Source organism: Dendropsophus ebraccatus, chromosome 12 (genome assembly GCF_027789765.1).
Source record: "Dendropsophus ebraccatus isolate aDenEbr1 chromosome 12, aDenEbr1.pat, whole genome shotgun sequence".
In the NCBI taxonomy this organism is placed as follows: domain Eukaryota; kingdom Metazoa; phylum Chordata; class Amphibia; order Anura; family Hylidae; genus Dendropsophus; species Dendropsophus ebraccatus.
The window spans coordinates 18,442,215-18,463,213 of record NC_091465.1 but is presented as its reverse complement, the minus strand read 5'-3'; the positions used below and the strand labels follow the sequence as shown (position 1 = coordinate 18,463,213).

At 48.9% G+C, this 20,999-nt stretch overlaps 1 protein-coding gene across 2 annotated transcripts in view; it reads left to right on the top strand.

Moving 5' to 3' along the window:
- ROBO4 (roundabout guidance receptor 4) overlaps positions 1-20,999 on the top strand; it is a 66,638-nt gene that overhangs the window by 23,675 nt on the left and 21,964 nt on the right. For both annotated transcript variants that reach the window (XM_069946516.1, XM_069946517.1), the window contains 12 exons: positions 3,610-3,748; positions 3,845-3,972; positions 4,515-4,618; positions 4,717-4,942; positions 8,378-8,493; positions 13,000-13,171; positions 13,477-13,659; positions 14,501-14,543; positions 16,032-16,171; positions 17,958-18,293; positions 18,739-18,843; positions 20,691-20,850. In XM_069946516.1, coding sequence (XP_069802617.1) covers positions 3,610-3,748; positions 3,845-3,972; positions 4,515-4,618; positions 4,717-4,942; positions 8,378-8,493; positions 13,000-13,171; positions 13,477-13,659; positions 14,501-14,543; positions 16,032-16,171; positions 17,958-18,293; positions 18,739-18,843; positions 20,691-20,850 — 1,852 coding nt within the window. The remainder of the gene's footprint in view (positions 1-3,609; positions 3,749-3,844; positions 3,973-4,514; positions 4,619-4,716; positions 4,943-8,377; positions 8,494-12,999; positions 13,172-13,476; positions 13,660-14,500; positions 14,544-16,031; positions 16,172-17,957; positions 18,294-18,738; positions 18,844-20,690; positions 20,851-20,999) is intronic.

Sequence of the window (20,999 nt, the reverse complement as noted above, 5' to 3'; positions counted from 1 at the left end):
CCGAGACCACTGCCATATTGTCGCAATGAATGCGCACCTTTCTGTCCCGAAACTTGTCCCCCCAAACCACCACTGCCACCACTATGGGGAACAACTCCAGAAGAGCCAGATTCCGCACCAACCCCGACTCGTGCCACACCCGTGGCCATTCCCCCGCACACCACTGCCCCTGGCAATAGGCCCCGTACCCGACACTCCCCGCCGCATCCGTATAGAGCTCCCAGTCGAAACTGTCCACCACGGGCGCCATGACCAACGATCTCCCGTTGTAGGTCCCCAAAAAGGAGGCCCACACCGCCAGATCCTCCCTCAGGTCGCTTGTCAGCCTGATGAAGTGCCGAGGCGAACGAACCCCCGCCGTTGCCCCCGCCAAACGCCTGCAAAACACCCTCCCCATGGGCATTATCCTACAGGCAAAATTCAATTTGCCAAGCAACGACTGGAGAGCCTGCAACTGAATCTTTTTTGCCCCCCGAGCCCAGTCCACCTCCCGTTTAAGCGCCACCAGCTTGTCTTCAGGCAACCTGCACTCCATCCGAACGGAATCAATCGTGATTCCAAGGAACTTGAGAACAGTCGCCGGCCCCTCCGTTTTGTCCCGCGCCAATGGAACCCCAAAATGGCCCGAAAGCCACTCCATGGTTCCCAACAAGGTACGGCAAATGGGCGACCCGGGCGGACCCAAGAACAGGAAATCATCGAGATAATGAATAACTGATCTTACTCCCGCCAGGTCCCGAATTGCCCACTCCAAGAAAGAGCTGAAAGCCTCAAAATAGGCACAAGATAGAGAGCACCCCATCGGGAGGCACCGATCTATAAAGAACGAGCCCTCCCAGTGGCAACCCAGCAGACTCATGCTCTCCGGGCGTACGGGGAGAAGGCGAAAAGCGGATTCAATGTCCGTCTTCGCCATCAAAGCACCCTTCCCATACGACTGCACCCAAGCCACCGCCGCATCAAAAGAGGTGTAAACGACCGAACACAGTTCGGGATCAATGCCAGCGTTGACTGATAGACCCTGTGGATGCGACAGGTGATGAATGAGCCGAAATTTATTCGGCTCTTTCTTGGGGACAACCCCCAACGGTGACACCACCAAATCCGGGAGGGGGGAAGCAGAAAAAGGCCCAGCCATCCTGCCCAGAGCTACTTCCTTGGCCAATTTCTCAGACACCACGCCGGGGAACTGATAAGCTGACCGGAGGTTACGTAGCGAAAAGGGGACCGCATAGGGAGGGGAGGGGATGACAAAGCCTATGGCGAAACCCTCAGTGAGCAGAGCCGCTTTGGCCCTGTCCGGGTAACGTTCTAGAAAGGGGCGCATCGCGCCCACCCTCACCGGCGTCTCCCCCCGAGCCAAAACCACCGGCTCCCCGACTCTTACCCTTCCTGTAACACCGAGCCGTTCCATGAGAGGTGCCCCCGCAAGACCCGCACGCGTGCTTGAACTTGCAGGCCGTCCCGTATTTACATTGGCCGTCATTGAACTGCCAACACAACCCGGCCTTGCCCCCCCCCCCGTGAGAGCCCTGACCTGCGGAAAATGACTGGCCGGAAGACCCGGCCCCACCTGGAAAGGACTGGCCAAGCCTGGCTGGCCCCATGACCCGCAGCCACAGCCCAATGTCCTTCTGATCCCACTTTATGGTAGGACGAACCGCCTTCCGTTGCCGAAACTGCTCGTCATACCGGAGCCACGACTGTCCGCCATAGACCCGGTATGCCTCCCCGATAGAATCCATGTAACAAAAAAGGCCCGAGCAATTTTCGGGCGCCTTTTCGCCTATGACACTGGCCAAAATGGCAAACGCCTGCAGCCAATTTGCAAACGTTTGCGGGATGAGCCGCCACCGGCGCTTCTCCTCCTCCTCTTTCTTAAGCTCGAATCGCTTCCCTTTATCCAAATTAAATTTTTCAAGCGGGAGCAGGGAGAAAATCTCCACATACTCGTCCCGCCATATCCGTTCCCGAATCTCCTGCTTTAAATGCGCCCCCAAAGGCCCCTCAAAGCAGACATAAACCTCCCCTCTCGCCCTATCATCCAGCCTCACCCAGTCCACCTCTTTATCCTTCTCCGTCTGCACCGCAGCCGCAACTCTACTACCTCCAACCCCCGCCGCCCCTGGCGCAGCGGGCGCCGCGCCAACCCAGGCCGCCACCGGGGACGGAGCCGTCCCCACACCAGCTGACCCCCCCGCCACCAACTGCCGCAAACCCTCCAAGAAATCCTGCCAGCCCGCCCCCGGGCCTACACCGTGCCCCCCAACACCCCCAATCTGACCACTAAAACCCCCTTGACCCCCGACCCCCCTGGCCACCCCACTGAGCCCAGACACAGAAGACAAAACAGAGAACAACTCACCAGGCTGCCCGGGAGCTGTGGGCCCGACAGCCGGAGGGTCCAGATCCAGACGCTGAGGGACCGCCACGGAAGCAGGGCCCGGACTGTCCAACGAGCCCCGACTGGGCACCGGAATCACATTGAAGGCAGGATCGCCAAGGGAGGCAGAGGCAGGTGCCCGCAGGCCCCCCCCCGCTGAGGCACCGCTGGAAGGCCGGGAAATCGCAGACCGCAGAGGAGTGCTGGGACGGCCGCCGCTGATGACGTCACTGCTCCTGCGCCCGGCCGCCGGCTGCGACCGGCGCGAAGCCCCACGTGACCTCTGCTGGCGACTCGGGAAACTGCCCGGCACCCCGACCGGAACATCGCCGGGGGAGCCGGCCGACACCGGAACAAACTGCCGACTGGCCGCAGGGAGGGGGGCCGGAGCCCCGGACCTCCTCCTCCCCCGGTCCGCTGGGCCCGACCGCGCTGGCGGATTCCCCTCAGCCCGGGACCCCCGGCCCGAGGATGTAGGAGGGGGAACCCGGCCTGGAGGGTCCCCGGAGGGGCTCCTGCGCCGTCGCCGAGCCCGAGGAGGGGAGCCAGGACTTAGCCGGACAGGGGGCCGAGCACGCCGGGAGCTGCGCTGTCGCTGTGGGGGCGGGGGAGGCGACTCTACCTCAGGGAACAGCTCCGCCGACGTGCCCGCCGAATCTGGGGAGGCCTCCCCCGACATGCCAGGGCCGTCCGACCTGGGGGAGAGGCCCGAAGCAGGAGCCGCAGCCGGGACCTCTAAGATGGAGTGTACCTGGCTGTCCAGCCAGGCCCGGTCCTCCACTGTCGCCGCCACTTCTCTCAGCTGCCGCAGCAGATCTTCCACCGTCAGGGACATGGTAAGCAGATGGTCGTGCCTGCTCCTCACTCTTTGCTGCTTGCTCCACCGTGGCTGCACGTGTTGGACAGAGGAGGGGTTTTATACCCCCTCCCCTGCTCAACCACCCCCACTCCCCCTCCCTCTTCCTTACTCCTGTCCCCTTATTCCATTAACCCCTTCCCGACAGTTTCCCTGTCATGCCGGCCTCCCTCCAACTTCGTCTTCGTCCGGCCTCTCTTTACATTATTTGAGCTCACATTGTGTTAAGCCGGATGTATACTGTATATTGGGAGATTCCCTGAAATGTCTGATATACACACCTAGTGGCATCCTTTATACGTAGGGTGAATGGGGAGTCTGTGGATCTGGATCGGTTTTAGTAAATCTGCTCCATTGTGTTTGCTTACAGAGATGCCGCAGTTTACCAGCAAACCGGGTGATGTGGTGGTAAAACCAGGAAGCACGGTCCAGTTCACCTGCGGGGCTCAGGGCAACCCCAAACCATTTGTGCAGTGGGGCAGGGAGCAGGGAACGCTCCCCATAGGGAGGTATGCGTCATCACACTGTATTATACTGACTCCAGGGGTAGTCATCAGAGTGGCTATTATATAATGGTTATAATGGTTATCTGTATCTCCTGGCAGGTATGCAGTCACCAATGAGAACACCTTATGTCTCCAGCGAGTGACTGTGCAAGACTCAGGGACATACGTCTGTACGGCCAGAAACAATATCGGTGCTGTGTCTGCGTCCGCAAATCTTGTGGTTCAAGGTAAATGGCATCATCTCTCCAAACATCCTAGACAGATATACAATATATACACCTCATAGAAGACTGTTACTGTGTATATACATTACTAATACTGTACTGATCCAGAGTTCCATCCTGCATTACACTCCAGAGAAGCACTCACTATTCTGCTGGTGGGGTCACTGTGTACATACATTACTTATCCTGTACTGATCCTGAGTTACATCCTGCATTACACTCCAGAGCAGCACTCACTATTCTGCTGGTGGGGTCACTGTGTACATACATTACTTATCCTGTACTGATCCTGAGTTACATCCTGTATTATATTCCAGAGCTGCACTCACTATTCTGCTGGTGGGGTCACTATGTATATACATTACTTATCCTGTACTGATCCTGAGTTACATCCTGTATTGTACTACAGAGCTGCACTCACTATTCTGCTGCTGGGGTCACTGTGTACATACATTGTTCAGCACCTGGGTAGATCCTGCTGATCCTTACACCAGGCTCTGTATCATAGAAGCTCAGCTCATAACCTTTTGTTTTGTGGATTTTAGATCCTTTGGATACCGGTCAGATTGAGAGAGAATTGTCCAGTGTGAATCTGCACCTGGATGCTGTGACGTTACACAATTCCTCATCGGTCCGCGTGCAGTGGATGGTAGGAGAGGCGCCAGCATCCTCATGTCTCCCGCTCTATGTTATTGTGCGATGTTTCTGTGTGTTTTGGTATTTTAGACGCCTTGTTTTGTATTTCAGGCTTCATCATCCTCCCAGTACACTGAAGGCTACACCCTGTTTATTCGCAGTCACACCCCATCAGGTTCTGACTGGGAAAAGTGGGGCGTCTACCCAGTAAATGAGAACATGGCAGTGATTTCAGGGCTCCACAGGGGGCAGAAGTACGAGGTCAAAGTCCGGCCGTATGGATGGACGGTGTACGGAGCGGACAGCAACATCAGACACGTCCTGATCCCAGAGGAAGGTGAGAGGCGAGATTACTGGGAGATCCTCCATGTCATATCTGCACATATTTAATATCATGGCTTATATGTTGTACAGTCATGGCCAAAAGTTTTGAGAATGATACAAATATAAATTTTTACAAAGTCTACTGCTTCCGTTTTTAAAATGGCAATTTGCATATTCTCCAGAATGTTATAAAGAGTGATCAGCTTAACAGCAATTACTTGCAAAGTCAATATTTGCCTAGAAAATGAACTTTATCCCCCAAAACACATTTCAACATCATTGCAGCCCTGCCTTAAAAGGACCAGCTAACATTGTTTCAGTGATTGCTCCATTAACACAGGTGTGGGTGTTGATGAGGACAGGGCTGGAGATCAATCTGTCATGATTAAGTAAGAATGACACCACTGCACACTTTAAAAGGAGGCTGGTGCTTGGCATCATTGTTTCTCTTCTGTTAACCATGGTTATCTCTAAAGAAACACGTGCAGTCATCATTGCACTGCACAAAAATGGCCTAACAGGGAAGAGTATCGCAGCTAGAAAGATTGCACCTCAGTCAACAATCTATCGCATCATCAAGAACTTCAAGGAGAGAGGTTGCATTGTTGCCAAAAAGGCTCCAGGGCGCCCACAAAAGACCAGCAAGCGCCAGGACCGTCTACCAGCAGTGCAGAGCTTGCTCAGGAATGGCAGCAGGCAGGTGTGAGTGCATCTGCACGCACTGTGAGGTGAAGACTCTTGGAGCAAGGCCTGGTCTCAAGGAGGGCAGCAAAGAAGCCACTTCTCTCCAGAAAAAACATCAGGGACAGACTGATATTCTGCAAAAGGTACAGGGAGTGGACTGCTGAGGACTGGGGGAAAGTCATTTTCTCTGATGAATCCCCTTTCCGATTGTTTGGGACATCTGGAAAACAGCTTATTCGGAGAAGACGAGGTGAGCGCTACCACCAGTCTTGTCTCATGCCAACTGTAAAGCATCCTGAAACCATTCATGTGTGGGGTTGCTTCTCAGCCAAGGGAATCGGCTCTCTCACAGTCTTGCCTAAAAAACACAGCCATGAATAAAGAATGGTACCAGAATGTCCTCCAAGAGCAACTTCTCCCAACCGTCCAAGAGCAGTTTGGCGATCAACAATTCCTTTTCCAGCATGATGGAGCACCTTGCCATAAAGCAAAGGTGATAACTAAATGGTTCAGGAAACAAAACATAGAGATTTCGGGTCCATGGCCTGGAAACTCCCCAGATCTTAATCCCATTGAGAACTTGTGGTAAATCATCAAGAGACGGGTGGACAAACAAAAACCAACAAATTCTGACAAAATGCAAGCATTGATTGTGCAAGAATGGACTGCTATCAGTCAGGATTTGGTCCAGAAGTTGATTGAGAGCAGCCAGGGAGAATTGCAGAGGTCCTGAAGAAAAAGGGTCAACACTGCAAATATTGACTTGCTGCAGTAACTCTAACTGTCAATATAAGCTTTTGTTACTCATAATATGATTGCAATTATATTTCTGTATGTGATAAAAACATCTGACAAACACACATAAAAAACAGAGGGCAGCAGATCATGTGAGAATATAATATTTGTGTCATTCTCAAAACTTTTGGCCATGACTGTAGACATGCACTGTCCTCACGCTGCAAGATCAGCTCTGTAATCTCCTGAAATACTCTGTGCTGCGGAGGAGAAGCAGAATTTATAAATGTCATTCATATCCGTATGATGTAGAAACCAAGCTGCATGTACATGTATAATCCTCTAGATGGCGACAAATACCAGATAATAAGCAATAATGTATTCCAGGACAAAACTTCCCAATAACAATCAGTGTCCTGTACCCCAAGTGTCCTTATCCTGTACCCCAAGTGTCATTATCCTGTACCCCATTTGTCAGCATGTCCTTATCCTGTACCCCAAGTGTCGTTATCCTGTACCCCAAGTGTTGTTATCCTGTACCCCAAGTGTCAGCGTGTCATTATCCTGTACCCCAAGTGTCCTTATCCTGTACCCCAAGTGTCAGTGTCCTTATCATGTACCCCAAGTGTCATTATCCTGTACCCCAAGTGTCAGCGTGTCCTTATCATGTACCCCAAGTGTCATTATCCTGTACCACAAGTGTCATTATCCTGTACCCCAAGTGTCATTATCCTGTACCCCATTTGTCAGCGTGTCCTTATCCTGTACCCCAAGTGTCAGCGTGTCCTTATCCTGTACCCCAAGTGTCCTTATCCTGTACCCCAAGTGTCACTATCCTGTACCCCAGGTGTTATTGTTATGATGTAGTTCCTGTATACCGTCCCTCTGCAGTCAGTATATATACAGTATAGTAATACAATAGGATGGGTGATTCTCCTCATACAGATGATCAGTCTTCCCTGCAGTACAGCTCTTCGGTCCCCCTCCCCACTGTGACATCCTGTAGGGACTCTTCCACGTTCTGGCTGGTGGCCCCAGTGGACAGGCGTCACTCTCGGCCCCGGACGCACTGACTGACATTATCAGATTACACCGCAAGATTAATTCTACAGAAAATTAATTAGAAGTTATGAGAGCGAGGATAAGGATATTACAGCCGCCTGGAGTAGGTGGATCATGTGACCCCCGGCTTCCCCCGAGAGTCCCCATCAGTGGCAGATTAACTGTTTCATGGCTGAGCTGTATCTCCTTCCTCTCCCTGCTGGGGAGGGAGGTACGGCACACTGCCAATTACTCCTTGCTCTGTCAATCACTTTTACTTTTAAAGGGGTAGTTCACCAAAACATTTTTTTCTTTTAATTTTTAACTGGTGCCCGAAAGTGCCAGAGATTTGTCATTTCCTTCTATTAAAAAATCTCAAGTCCCCCAGTACTTATCAGCTGCTGTAGGCCCTGCAGGAAGTGGTGTATTCTTTCCAGTCTGGAGAGTAGTAAAGGTTTTCTATGGGGATTTCCAGTTCCTGACATGGACAGAGGAGGCAGCAGAGAGCACTGTGTCAGACTGGAGAGAATACACCACTTCCTGCAGGGCCTACAGCAGCTGAGAAGTATGTAAGATTTAATATGTTACTTTAATTTATAAAAACTTTTGATGAATAGAGGTCACAGTGGGAATGCGCCGCATGTCACAGTGGGTGACCCCCACCAATCACTAGATGTAGTCAGGAACGATGGCCATTGTTTGAATTTACTTCAGTGCAACACATTTCAATATGAAAAGAACGTCCGTTTTTGTAAATAACAGGAATGCTTTGAGTGTTGACACTTTGTTTGGGGTATATTATATATTGATAAAGAAGGGACATCAACGTTCATCTGTACGGGGCCCCTGGAGTCCCCTGGGCCCCTGGGTTCCTGATAGTGGCCCTGCACTTGTGGGGAAACTAGCGTTGGCTTGCTCGGCCACCACTCTCTCCGAGGCTGAACTCTATCTGCACATGGCTGGAACATCTTGTCCCTCTTCTCCCCAGCTCCTGGTCCTGCCCCACAGGATGTCAATGTCACATTGGTCGGCGGTGGCAATGAATCGGTGATTGTGAGCTGGGCACCTCCCCCGCAGGGCGGCCGCAGCATTACAGCATACAAGGTAATTCCTGCCGTACAGTAACAAATTCTGTTGATCCTTTTGCTCTTAAAGTGTACCTGTCATTTAATTTTTTTGTCATTTTTGCAGAAATCAAGTCCAGGCGATTTTAAGAAACTTTGTAATTGGGTTTATTAGACGAAAAATGCATTTTTATCATGAAAAAGCATTTTGAAGCTCCCCCCCATCCCCCCCCCCCCCCCCCCCCCCCCCCCGTCTTCATGGTTCTCTATGGAGAGGGGGAGGGTGGAGGAAGATGAGGCACCAAAACAGGACAACAAAGAGTTAATTTACAGCTACATCACCGGGCTATCTCCTCTGAAGTCAGCATTGACCTCTCTGACCTCTGAATATCTGCTTTCACATAGCTCCCGCTGTGTAATCCTTAGTTCTCTGCTCTCTGCTGGTGACTAATCTCCCCCTCCCCTCTCCATAGGTTACACAGGGCCCAACTGAGTCGAGATTTCCTGATAATGAGCAGTGAATGAGAGAGGAGGGAGGTGGGGGGGACCTGGGGAAAGTCTTTTTGAATGCAGATAATGGCATACCGTATTTTTCGCTTTATAAGACGCACTTTTTTTTGACAAAGTCGGAAGAAAAACTAAGTGCGTCCTATAAAGCGAAGACCGCTCCCAAGAAGTGCCGAGCACCGCATGGAAGCCGTCCCGCCCGGCCCCTGTATTGCCGCTCACTATGCATATGCATAGTGAGTGGCACTGAGCGATCCCCTGCGCCCGCCCAGCCCACCCCTTCTATCGCCGTTCAGCTGAGCCGATCAGAAGTCCGGGAAAATGCAATGAGCAGCACTTTCCTGGGCTCCTGATCGGCTAAGCGGCGATGGAGGGGGCCGGCTGGGCGGGCGGAGGGGATCGCTGTCCTACTCACCTCTCCACCGGCCCCAGCAGCTCCTCTCCCGACACTCTGGTCTCCCGTCATCCTCCGGCATAGGCAGTGGGGGACAGAGAGACTGCCTGTGTCCCGGAAGTGTTCTGCAGCGGCTGCAGGACACTTCTGGCACAGGCAGTCTCTCTGTCCCCCGCTGCCTATGCCGGAGGATGACGGGAGACCGGAGTGTCGGGAGAGGAGCTGCTGGGGCCGGCGGAGAGGTGAGTAACCTGTTTGTTGTTTTTCTGGTCACAGGGATGATTGGCTACCATGGAGGCATTGTATGGGGGCATTGGCTACCATAGGGAGCATTGTATGGGGGCATTGGTTACTATATGGGGGCATTGGCTACTATATGGGGGCACTGTATGGGGGCATTGGCTACTATATGGGGGCATTGTATGGGGGCATTGGTTACTATATGGGGGCATTGGCTACTATATGGGGGCACTGTATGGGGGCATTGGCTACTATATGGGGGCATTGTATGGGGGCATTGGCTACTATATGAGGGCACTGTATGGGGCATTGGCTACTATATGGGGGCACTGTATGGGGCATTAGTTACTATATGGGGGCATTGGCTACTATGGGGGGCACTATATGGGGGGCATTGGCTACTATGTGGGCACTATATGGGGGCATTGGCTACTATGTGGGGCACTATATGGGGGGCATTGGCTACTATGTGGGGCACTATATGGGGGGCATTGGCTACTATGTGGGGCACTATATGGGGGCATTGGCTACTATGTGGGGCACTATATGGGGGCATTGGCTACTATGTGGGGCACTATATGGGGGCATTGGCTACTATGTGGGCACTATATGGGGGCATTGGCTACTATGTGGGGCACTATATGGGGGCATTGGCTACTATGTGGGGCACTATATGGGGGGCATTGGCTACTATGTGGGGCACTATATGGGGGCATTGGCTACTATGTGGGGCACTATATGGGGGCATTGGCACCGATCACACTGCTGCTATCTCCAAACTGTGACAAGGAGCAAAAATTTTTTTTTTCTATTTTTCTCCCCTAAAATCAGGGGTGCGTCTTATCAAAAGGCGCATCCTATAAAGCGAGCGAAAAATACGGTATTTGCCTAATAAGCCTACTTACAAGGTTTCTTAAAATTGCCTGCACTATTGATTTCTGCCAAAAAAAATAAAAATACAACAGTGACGCTTTAATTCTTTTTTTGGAAAAGCTGGGTGATCATTTGAGGCTCATTTATACAATATTGAGTAAGCACTGTGTGAACATAGCCTGACAGTTTCATTTCCCTCCTTCTGTACTGCTGCTTAATTAAAGGAGGGAGGGTGGGAATTAAATTTTTTTCAAATTAGCTGGTGTCAGAAATTTATACAGATTTGTAATTTACTTCTATTTAAAAATCTCCAGTCTCCCCATACTTATCAGTTGCTGTATGTCCTGCAGGAAGTGGTGTATTCTCTACAGTCTGACAAAGCTCTCTGCTGCCACCTCTGTCCATGTCAGGAACTGTCCAGAGCACGGAAGGTTTTCTATGGGGATTTGCTACTGCTCTGGACAGTTCCTGACATGGACAGAGGTGGCAGCAGAGAGCACGGTGTCAGACTGGAGAGAATGCAACACTTCCTGCAGGACATACAGCAGCTGATAAGTACTGGAAGACTTCAGATTTTTAAATAGAAGTAATTTACACATCTGTATAACTTCCTGACACCAGTTTATTAGATGTTTTTTCCCTCTGGAGTACCCCTTTTATTATGCAGCAATACAGAAGGAGGGCAATGTATAGCAGAGCAGCCTGTGTTACTTCTTACTGCATATGACCATAGAGCGGAGGCTGGGTGACCTTGTTTTAGCCTCTGCCAGGTAATAGAGGTATAAGGATCCATTCACCATACATTACTGGTGCATGCGGCAAGCGGGCGGAGTGGCAGGAGCCTTAGATCTCCGGATCTGACGACCGCTCCTGTAGGATTTCTGTGATTTATGGTGAAATTTATTACAATTACAAATCCCGCTGTATCCGGTGCAGGCGGCGGCAGGCGTCAATCACAGGTGACAGGTGAATCTTTATTAATTACATTGTCATTTTGGCTTCACATTAGCATACACTTATCTGGGAGCGCAAGGAGATGAAGGAGCTGGGAATGGCTCTCAGCGGGGTAAGATTAGTTTCACCGCAGGGTAACATCGCCGGCGTGGAGTGCAGCGTCTCAGATGTCTACACAGTAAATCACACGTCCACTTTATCACACAATGTGAGCGGCTGTCAGCCTCCTGGCAAGACACCTGAATTGGCAAAACTTTGTAATATACTTATCAAGACCTCCGCTTATAGTCAGAGACTAAAAACCTGTACGAGTATCTGTGAGAGGGTTTAAAGGGGTAGTTCTCAAAAAAAAAAAATTCAACAACTGGTCCCAGAAAGTGCCAGAGATTTGTAATTAACTTCCATTACTTCCATTGTTCTCTATACTGTAAAGAATACACCAACTTCTGCAGGACATGCAGCAGCTTATAAGTACTGTTATACTGCATATTTTTTAATAGAAGTAAATTACAAATCTCTAATCATAAGGACATCTATACTGTCCTAGGGAAAGTGACAATGTTGGGGCACCTGTCGCATCATAATTCAAAGATGGTAGCCACATCCCTTTATTGCCCTTAGGGTACGTTCACACTTACCGGATCCGCAGCTTATTTTCTGCTGCGGATCCGCAGCAGATTTCATTTAAATAACTGAACACAGCATCAAATCTGCACCATCAAACTGCTGCAGATCTGCTGCGGATCCTGTAGGTGTGAACGCACCCTTAGGCTATGTTCACACTACGTAAAACTACGGACGTTGTTTTTGTGCAGTGGAACACAGCCTATTAAGCAATGGCATCCTGGCCGGAGCGTACACACACTGTATACGCTCCGGCCAGGATCTGTGCGGCCCCACAAATAACTGACAGGTCAGTTTTCTGCGGCCATTCACACAGTGAAGCGAGCGGCTCCGGCCGCTTGCTTCACTGTGTGCTATGGGAAGCTCTGATGCGGCCAGAAAGATCATCCGGCTGGTACTTAAGTACCGGCCAAGATGATCCAGCCAGAGACCGGCTGTTCCGTGACCTGGCCGGGGTCACGGAATGGCCGGTCTCATATGTTGTGTGAACATAGCCTTAAAGTGTAAACGCATTCTTAACTAGCATTCTAGCCCTTTAAGGCTTAATCTCCATTATCACATCACAAGGACACCTATACTGTCATAAGGAGAGCGGCAATGTAATTGCGCTTGTGACATCATAAAGTAAAGCTAGTAGCCATGTACCTCTATATGGTCTTAAAGGGTAAGTGCATTGTTAACTAGTATAATGTGTGACACACATGAAATCATAATGAGAGTAATGTCATTGTGTAAGTGATGTCGTAATTCTAGTATGGCTGCCATGTAACACATTATTGCCCTTAAAGGGGAAGTGTATCAGTAACCGTTGTCCTGCTGATGGGTGTGTTATAAACCTATTGCAGGGATGTGATCAGTGAGATCCCTACAGAATACAAGAAGCTCCCGCTGATCCTTCCCATCTTATTCCCTGTTCTTCCTTCCCTTTAAGCTTCTCTTTTGTCCTTTTTTTAGATTTGGTGCTTTGGAAACGAGACCCTTCCTCCCTCTAACTGGACGGTGGATGGCGGGACCCTCAGACTGGAGATCCCCCTGTTACTGGCGGGTATCAGATATCAGGTCCAGGTGGCAGCCATGTATGAGAGCGGCATGGGGCAGCTGAGTAACCCCAAGTTCATCTTCATTGGTAAGGAAATACCCTAGGGCAGGGGTAGGGGACCTTGGCTCTCCAGCTGTTGCACAACTACAACTCCCATCATGCCTGGACAGCCAAAGCTAAAGCTTTGGCTGCCCAGGCATGATGGGAGTTGTGGCTCTCCAGCTGTTGCAAAACTACATTTCCCTACCCCTGCCCTACAGTGTTATACATTGTGTCTGGGAGTAGGGGCCCCTGCATTCCACCATTGGTCTATGGGGTCCCCCTTTATCATAGGTTGATACCCCCATCTTGTCGCTCCTCTTTATTGCTCCTGATTACCTATCATCCTGCAGAAACTCAGATGATGAAAGATGATGAGCCAGATGGTGCAATCCCGCTGGATCTCCTCCTCCAGGTAGTAAAGCACCCGGCCTTCATTGCCACTGTCGGTGGAGCTACATGGCTTATGCTGATGGCAGCCGTCATCTACTTGTGTCAGAGGAACTCAAAACGTTACAGCAAAAAGAAACACAGCGGTGAGTGGTCATGTGATCACATTCTGATGTCATAGTTGTGTATTATACTCTACGGGGTGGTGTTATTGACAACCTCTCAGACATGATGTACAGGCTGGTTGTCAGCAGTAATACATGAATAGCTGTTCCTGTAGTATAAGATGTGTGGGTCTCACATCTGATCACTCTGTCATATTATTATTATTATTATTATTATTATTATTATTATTATTATTATTATTATTATTATATCAGTGATGTCATACAGGGGGAGGAGCTGTGACAACCTCCCAGACATGATGTACAGGCTGGTTGTCAGAAGTAATAGAGGAATAGCTGTTCCTGTAGTATAAGATGTGTGGGTCTTACATCTGATCAAAAATTTATTATATTAGTATTATATTATAACAGTGATGTCATACAGGAGGCAGGGCTGTGACAACCTTCCAGACATGATATACAGGCTGGTTGTCAGCAGTAATAGATGAATAGCTGTTCCTGTAGTATAAGGTGTGTGGGTCTCATGTCTGATCACTCTGTCATTATATTACTATTATATTATGTCAGTGATGTCATACAGGGGGCGGGGCTGTGACAACCTCTCAGACATGATATACAGGCTGGTTGTCAGCAGTAATAGAGGAATAGCTGTTCCTGTAGTATAAGGTGTGTGGGTCTCACATCTAATCACAATTTTATTATATTACTATTATATTATGTGAGTGATGTCATACAGAGGGCGGAGCTGTGACAACCTCCCAGACATCACACACAGGCTGGTCGTCAGCAGTAATAGATAAATAACCACTATGGATGATTTGGGGTGTAATCTTTACATGTAATTATATTATATTTTTTCTAGGTCTTTATCGCTTTGCGAGTGAGGACACCATCATTAAGCACAGGTAGGAGATTGGCCATTTAATGTGTAGTTGTCAGTAAACGCCACCTAGTGGCCACATAAAAGAATTCCCTTTATAATGGACAGGCGCCCCCAGCAGGGACAAGTGTAACTGCCTAATAGGCTATCATGTGTTTTCATAGTCTCTGTTTGCTGTCAGTGAATAGGACAGTCATTGTTTCCATCTCACAGCCCAGGGTTTGTTACAGTGTGTCCTGTCTGGGTAATCCTCTGTAGTAGCAGCACAAACCTTCTAGTTTGTATCAGTCTATGGCCTAGGCCATTTACTTAGATTAGATATATTAGTAATAACCCCATACCTGTAAGTATTAGTGTAGGACAGAGCAGGTCTGAACACCTCTGCGCCATTCTTCAGCATCACTGTGTAATGTCCCTTATAGACCACATAATGGGATCATGGTGAGCTGGAGTGCACCGCGCCACCAGCGTCCTCAGCACCGCGCACGCCAGACAGGCCATAACTCAACATGAGGAATCAGTTAAGAAATGAGTTTGTGGCAGCGCCATTTACTGGCTATAAAATATCGCTCTGTTTCAGCGATTCCTCAGCTCAATAAGACTCATTTGCGTTTGTCCTTCACAGACGGCTGTAAATCGCTCTCTTGGGAGATATAGCGCAATGTACACTTTGTGTGACACATCTCCTGCAGAGACATCTTACATCTCACCGGTGTGGAAATACCTTCCCACCTAAGAGAGAAGGTGCCCCCCCCCTTTCTGTATTATACTACAGAGCTGCACTCACTATTCTGCTGGTGGGGTCACTGTGTACATACATTACTTATCCTGTACTGATCCTGAGTTACATCCTATATTATACTCCAGAGCTGCACTCACTATTCTGCTGGTGGGGTCACTGTGTACATACATTACATTACTTATCCTGTACTGATCCTGAGTTACATCCTATATTATACTCCAGAGCTGCACTCACTATTCTGCTGGTGGGATCCCTGTGTACATACATTACATTACTGATCCTGTACTGATCCTGAGTCACATGCTGTATTATACTCCAGAGCTGCACTCACTATTCTGCTGGTGGGGTCACTGTGTACACACATTACATTACTTATCCTGTACTGATCCTGAGTTACATCCTGTATTACACTCCAGAGCTGCACTCACTATTCTGCTGGTGGGGTCACTGTGTACATACATTACATTACTTATCCTTTACTGATCCTGAGTTACATCCTGTATTATACTCCAGAGCTGAATTTACAATTCTGCTGGAAATGATCAGAAAGCTTGTAGAGTGACCCCCTTCCCCATGTAGCTAATCTGGGCATGTAAAATGTTTGTTCCTACATCACATGGCTATACAGCCTCCTGGTACCAGCTCATTGAAGACACTGAACAAGCAGGGGATACCAGTAATCCGGTAATCTTTTGTCAGGAGAATATGATATAATGTATGGGGGCTGCTTCCATGTACCCCTGGTATTGATGATGATGCTCTCTCCCACAGGATGGACACCAGTGACTCCCCATGGCTCTCTAACACCTGGAAATCAGCTTCATGTTCCAGAAACTACAGCAGCACGACCAGCATGAACAGCCAGCTCCTGTGGATGGAGAACAAGGACACTGCAGACTTCCATAAGTCCAGTATGTGTTTCCCATAAACCCCTCTGCTCATGGGTTTTGCATAAAGGTGTCCCATTAGTAGGCAGATCTACCTTTCAGGATTCTGGGAAAGCTGTGGGGTGGGCTGTAGTGAGGGCCATATTGGTAGTCAGGGTGTGAGTGCAGTCATCAGTCTCTGCTGTTCACGGATCTCAGAGGATTGTTACTGGCTGCATAAGCTTTTATTGAGTTGCACAGATTTTCCTTGTTCGCTCCAGATGCCTTTTTGGATTCATTCCAGAAAATTAAAGCCGATAATTTTGTGCTTTAAATTCAGTACAGGATGTGAATCCCTAATCCTGATGGGCGAGCGCTGCCCGGCGAGGTTGTATTATTTTGTCAGGCTCGGGATCTGCTATTTGTTAGTGATTTTTTTTTACATTGTTCTAAAATGAGCTGTGAAAAAAAATTCTGCAGTATTCAGACGCCACCACTGGGGGGTGACACATGTAAATGCATGAAGGGTTAGAAAGGTTGTAAACTGCAGTAAATACAGTATACACTGACACTTGGGGTACAGGATAATGACACTTGGGGTACAGGATAATGACACTTGGGGTACAGGATAAGGACACGCTGACACTTGGGGTACAGTATGATGACACTTGGGGTGCAGGATAATGACACTTGGGGTACAGGATGACACTGACACTTGGGGTACAGGATAAGGGCACTTGGGGTACAGGATAATGACACTTGGGGTACAGGATAAGGACACTTGGGGTACAGGATAATGACACGCTGACACTTGGGGTACAGGATAATGACACTTGGGGTACAGTATAAGGACACGCTGACACTTGGGGTACAGGATAAGGACACTTGGGGTACAGGATAATGACACTTGGGGTACAGTATAAGGACACGCTGACACTTGGGGTACAGGATAATGACACTGACACTTAGGGTACAGGATAAGGACACACTGAGACTTGGGGTACAAGATAAGGACACCCTGACACTTGGGGTACAGGATAATGACACTTGGGGTCCAGGATGACACTGACACTTGGGGTACAGGATAATGACATGCTGACACTTGGGGTACAGGATAAGGGCACGCTGACACTTGGGTTACAAGATAATGACACTTGGGGTACAGGATAGTGACACGCTGACACTTGGGGTATAGGATAATGACACTTGGGGTACAGGATAAGGACACTTGGGGTACAGGATAATGGCACGCTGACACTTGGGGTACAGGATAAGGACACGCTGACACTTGGGGTACAAGATAATTATTACACTTGGGGTACAGGATGACACTGACACTGGGGGTACAGGATAAGGACACTTGGGGTACAGGATGATGACACTTGGGTTGTAGGATAATGACACTTGGGGTACAAGACAATGACACTTAGAGTGCAGGATAAGGACACGCTGACACTTGGGGTACAAGATAAGGACACGCTGACACTTGGGGTACAAGATAATTATTACACTTGGGGTACAGGATGACACTGACACTTGGGGTACAGGATGACACTGACACTTGGGGTACAGGATAAGGACACGTGGGGTGCAGGATAAGGACACTTGGGGTACAGGATAGTGACACTTAGAGTGCAGGATAAGGACAAGGGGTGCAGGATAAGGACACTTGGGGTACAGGATAGTGACACTTGGAGTGCAGGATAGTGACACTTGGGGTACAGGATAATGACACTTGGGGTAAAGGATAGTGACACTTGGGGTACAGTATAATGACACATGGGGTGAAGGGTGATGGGTGCAGTGTAAAATGTTTGTCTTTCCTCTGCAGCCATCTCCTTTGAGCTTAAGAGTGAGGGCAGCCGCAGTCAGATCATCCCCCTGGTCCCGGACAGCAGTATGTACGGAGCGCTCTGTGTGGATCAGCCAGGGAAGGACCTGACAACGTTCCAGAGCTCGTCACCCGTCAGGCCCCCCGGGATGGGAATCAGCTCGAAGTCTGCGATCCCTCTAGGACTATATGATCACAGTCTGTTCCCGCACTGTCATGGCAGCGCTAACAACCTCACTCACGGAGGAGCAAGAAACAAGATACCTGGGAGGCCTGTGGTCCCTGTACCTCCCAATGTGGCCCTAAAGGAGCCCTGGAGCCACAATCTCAAAAGAGGTACATTCACATATATAGGTTTATAATGTGGAAGGTGCGGCCACCATACTTTACTGTAAAGTGGGAAGGTGCAGGCACAATAACTGAATGTTAACCTGCCGTCTATATAATATATATATATATATATATATATATATGTATATATATATATATATATATATATATATATATATATATATATATATATATGCTAAGATAATAGGAAGGGAGGAGATGGACCGTGGTGGGGGGGGGAGATTATCTGCCAACAATCCTCTATGTTTCCATATTCCACTGTAGAGAGGGAAAGTGCAGGCATTATGCTACACTGTAGAAAGAGAGGTGTGCACAGTAAGTTACAATACATAGGGAAGATGTCTTCAGGTTTCTCAGACTCGTCCCCTGCTCTCCCTACATTCAGTATGCTGAGATAATGACCCGGTGTATTCTCTCCTCGCCCCTGCAGAGCTGCATCATGTGAACAGCGCTCCTCTGTCTCCCTATATCCAGAAGGACGGCGGCGGCAGTGTTCCCAGCGTGAAGAGCTTAGATGGAAAGCCAGCAGGGAAAGGTGGGTACTTTTCCAAAAATATTACTGACACACAGTAACAAACCTGCAGCTCTGCCTGATCAGCATCCTGTGGACATCACTCTCATATCTGTACCTGCACTCAGTCAATGGAAACAGGCTGTGATTCCCCTATAGACCCTAATCCTAGGGTCTGTTATAGTGTTGTTCAGTGTAAGCAATCCAGTGTGAGATAGCCAGCCTGATACATGTTACCTGCACTGATACATTGTAACAAACCATGAGAGCAAGAGAGAGATGTATGCTGCTGATGTGTTTGCCTTAGGCTGGGTTCACACTACGTTTTTGCAATCCGTTTTTTTTTTTTTTCAAATCAGTTTTTTGCAAAAACCATTGTAACTAACGACTTTCAAACTATCTCTTTTGTGATCATTTATCGTCGACTCACGAATAGTCATCTTTCCGCACTCAGGCGTAGAAAAACCCCCTGTGGAGGAAACCTTGAGGGAGCCCTGGTCTTAGAGGGTAATACTAATACAACATAGTTTAACAATTTCCACTTTTTTACAAACAACATAATATAAATAGACAATAAATATACTACACCCGATGTGACAGAGATCTGGCTGCCATATCTGTCACCTTTTTATTGGTTAGGCGGAAGTCCCTTTTCTCCCTTACAGATCCAGGTCCACCTCTCAAGAAGGTGGAGACTTGGTTAATAGGGAAGTCTATAGCAGACCTCTCCTTTCCTTGCTAGAACCTCCAAAGTACATAACGGGTAGGGGAAAGTAAAGTAGTCACACTCAAGGTCCTTTGGCACATCCAAGATGGCAGTGATCAGCGTGCCTTTCTTTAATGGAACCTTCTTTATGACATAAGCGATTGTTCTTACAGCTCATGGTTACCTCAGTGACTACAGGTGCCTACAGTGATCTCACATATTAACCCTTTAATGACTTGTCCTTCACTGCCATTACAGACAACGAATGCAATTGCTGGGCACCTGCTGTAATCGCACCAGGTCTGATGCAGCTTAAAGATTAAAAGCAGTGGGTGAGATCTACAAGCTGCATGCCACGGCATAACCAGCAGCGCATGTCACTCAGCACTGTGGGTTTTGGTTGGTTGCAGCACTTCTGCTACTGAAGATTACAGCAAGTTAGTTGTTGGCAAAACCATGACCACCCCAATAACTACCACTGAATAAAATCCTTTACTATGCTAAGTCCGCTACGCCCCTTTACAGTGATCATTTGTGGATAGAAGCTCTGCAGGTAGTAGGCCCCCCGTGTACATCCAAACAGTAGTTAGGTCCCTTCTGTGCCCCCATATAGTAGTTTCTCTGTCTTCTGACAGGGAAGTTAGGCTCCTTGTGTAGGAATTCCCCCAGTAGGTAGTCCGCCAGTAAATGGTATCCCACCAGGTAGATAATTTCCCCTGCTACTACCCCCTAGGTAGTAGCCCCCGCTAAAGAAAGCTATCCCTCACATTGGTAATGCACCCCCCAGGTAAGCACCACCCCTTTGTAATATCGAAAACGAACAAACTCCCATACACCCACACAGTCTGCTGGCGTCTTCTCTACCTACATGCTCTGCAAGCTTTGAGGGACAGAGTGGCCTCCTGTGACTGCACAAGATAGACTGGCAGTGCAGGGAGCCAATGGCTCCCTGCTCTTCCAGTGTGCTGCATTTATCTGTGCCCGAGAGGGCCCCCCCACCCTGCAACTGACTGCATGGATGGGTAAGTAACTCTATAACTAATCCATCCCAATGTCTCCGCTCCCATGCGATATACATGTTTGGGACCTCAGCAGTGCAGGGGTATATATACAGTATATTAATGGCCATAAGCTGAATAGAATTGCTGTGAATTTCCCTTCTCAGGAGAATATTCAAAGGTGATGAAGACATTCAGTTCCCCCAAGATCCTCCACTACACCACGTCCCTGAAGGTGATGGACCTTCTGCCGTACAGCGGCCCCCTCCCCCCGCCCCCTGTGCCTCCACCAGAGGAAGAACCAAGTGGGGGCCAATGGGACAAACCGTAAGTTATGAAGACCTGGAAAACCTATATACCATACAGTCATCAGATGAAAACATCACAGCTGAGAAATAGGGCACAACAGTCAGACACAAGGGGGCAGCACCTAGTCATGTTGGGAAATTACAAATCTATCTGAGACTGCTGATCAA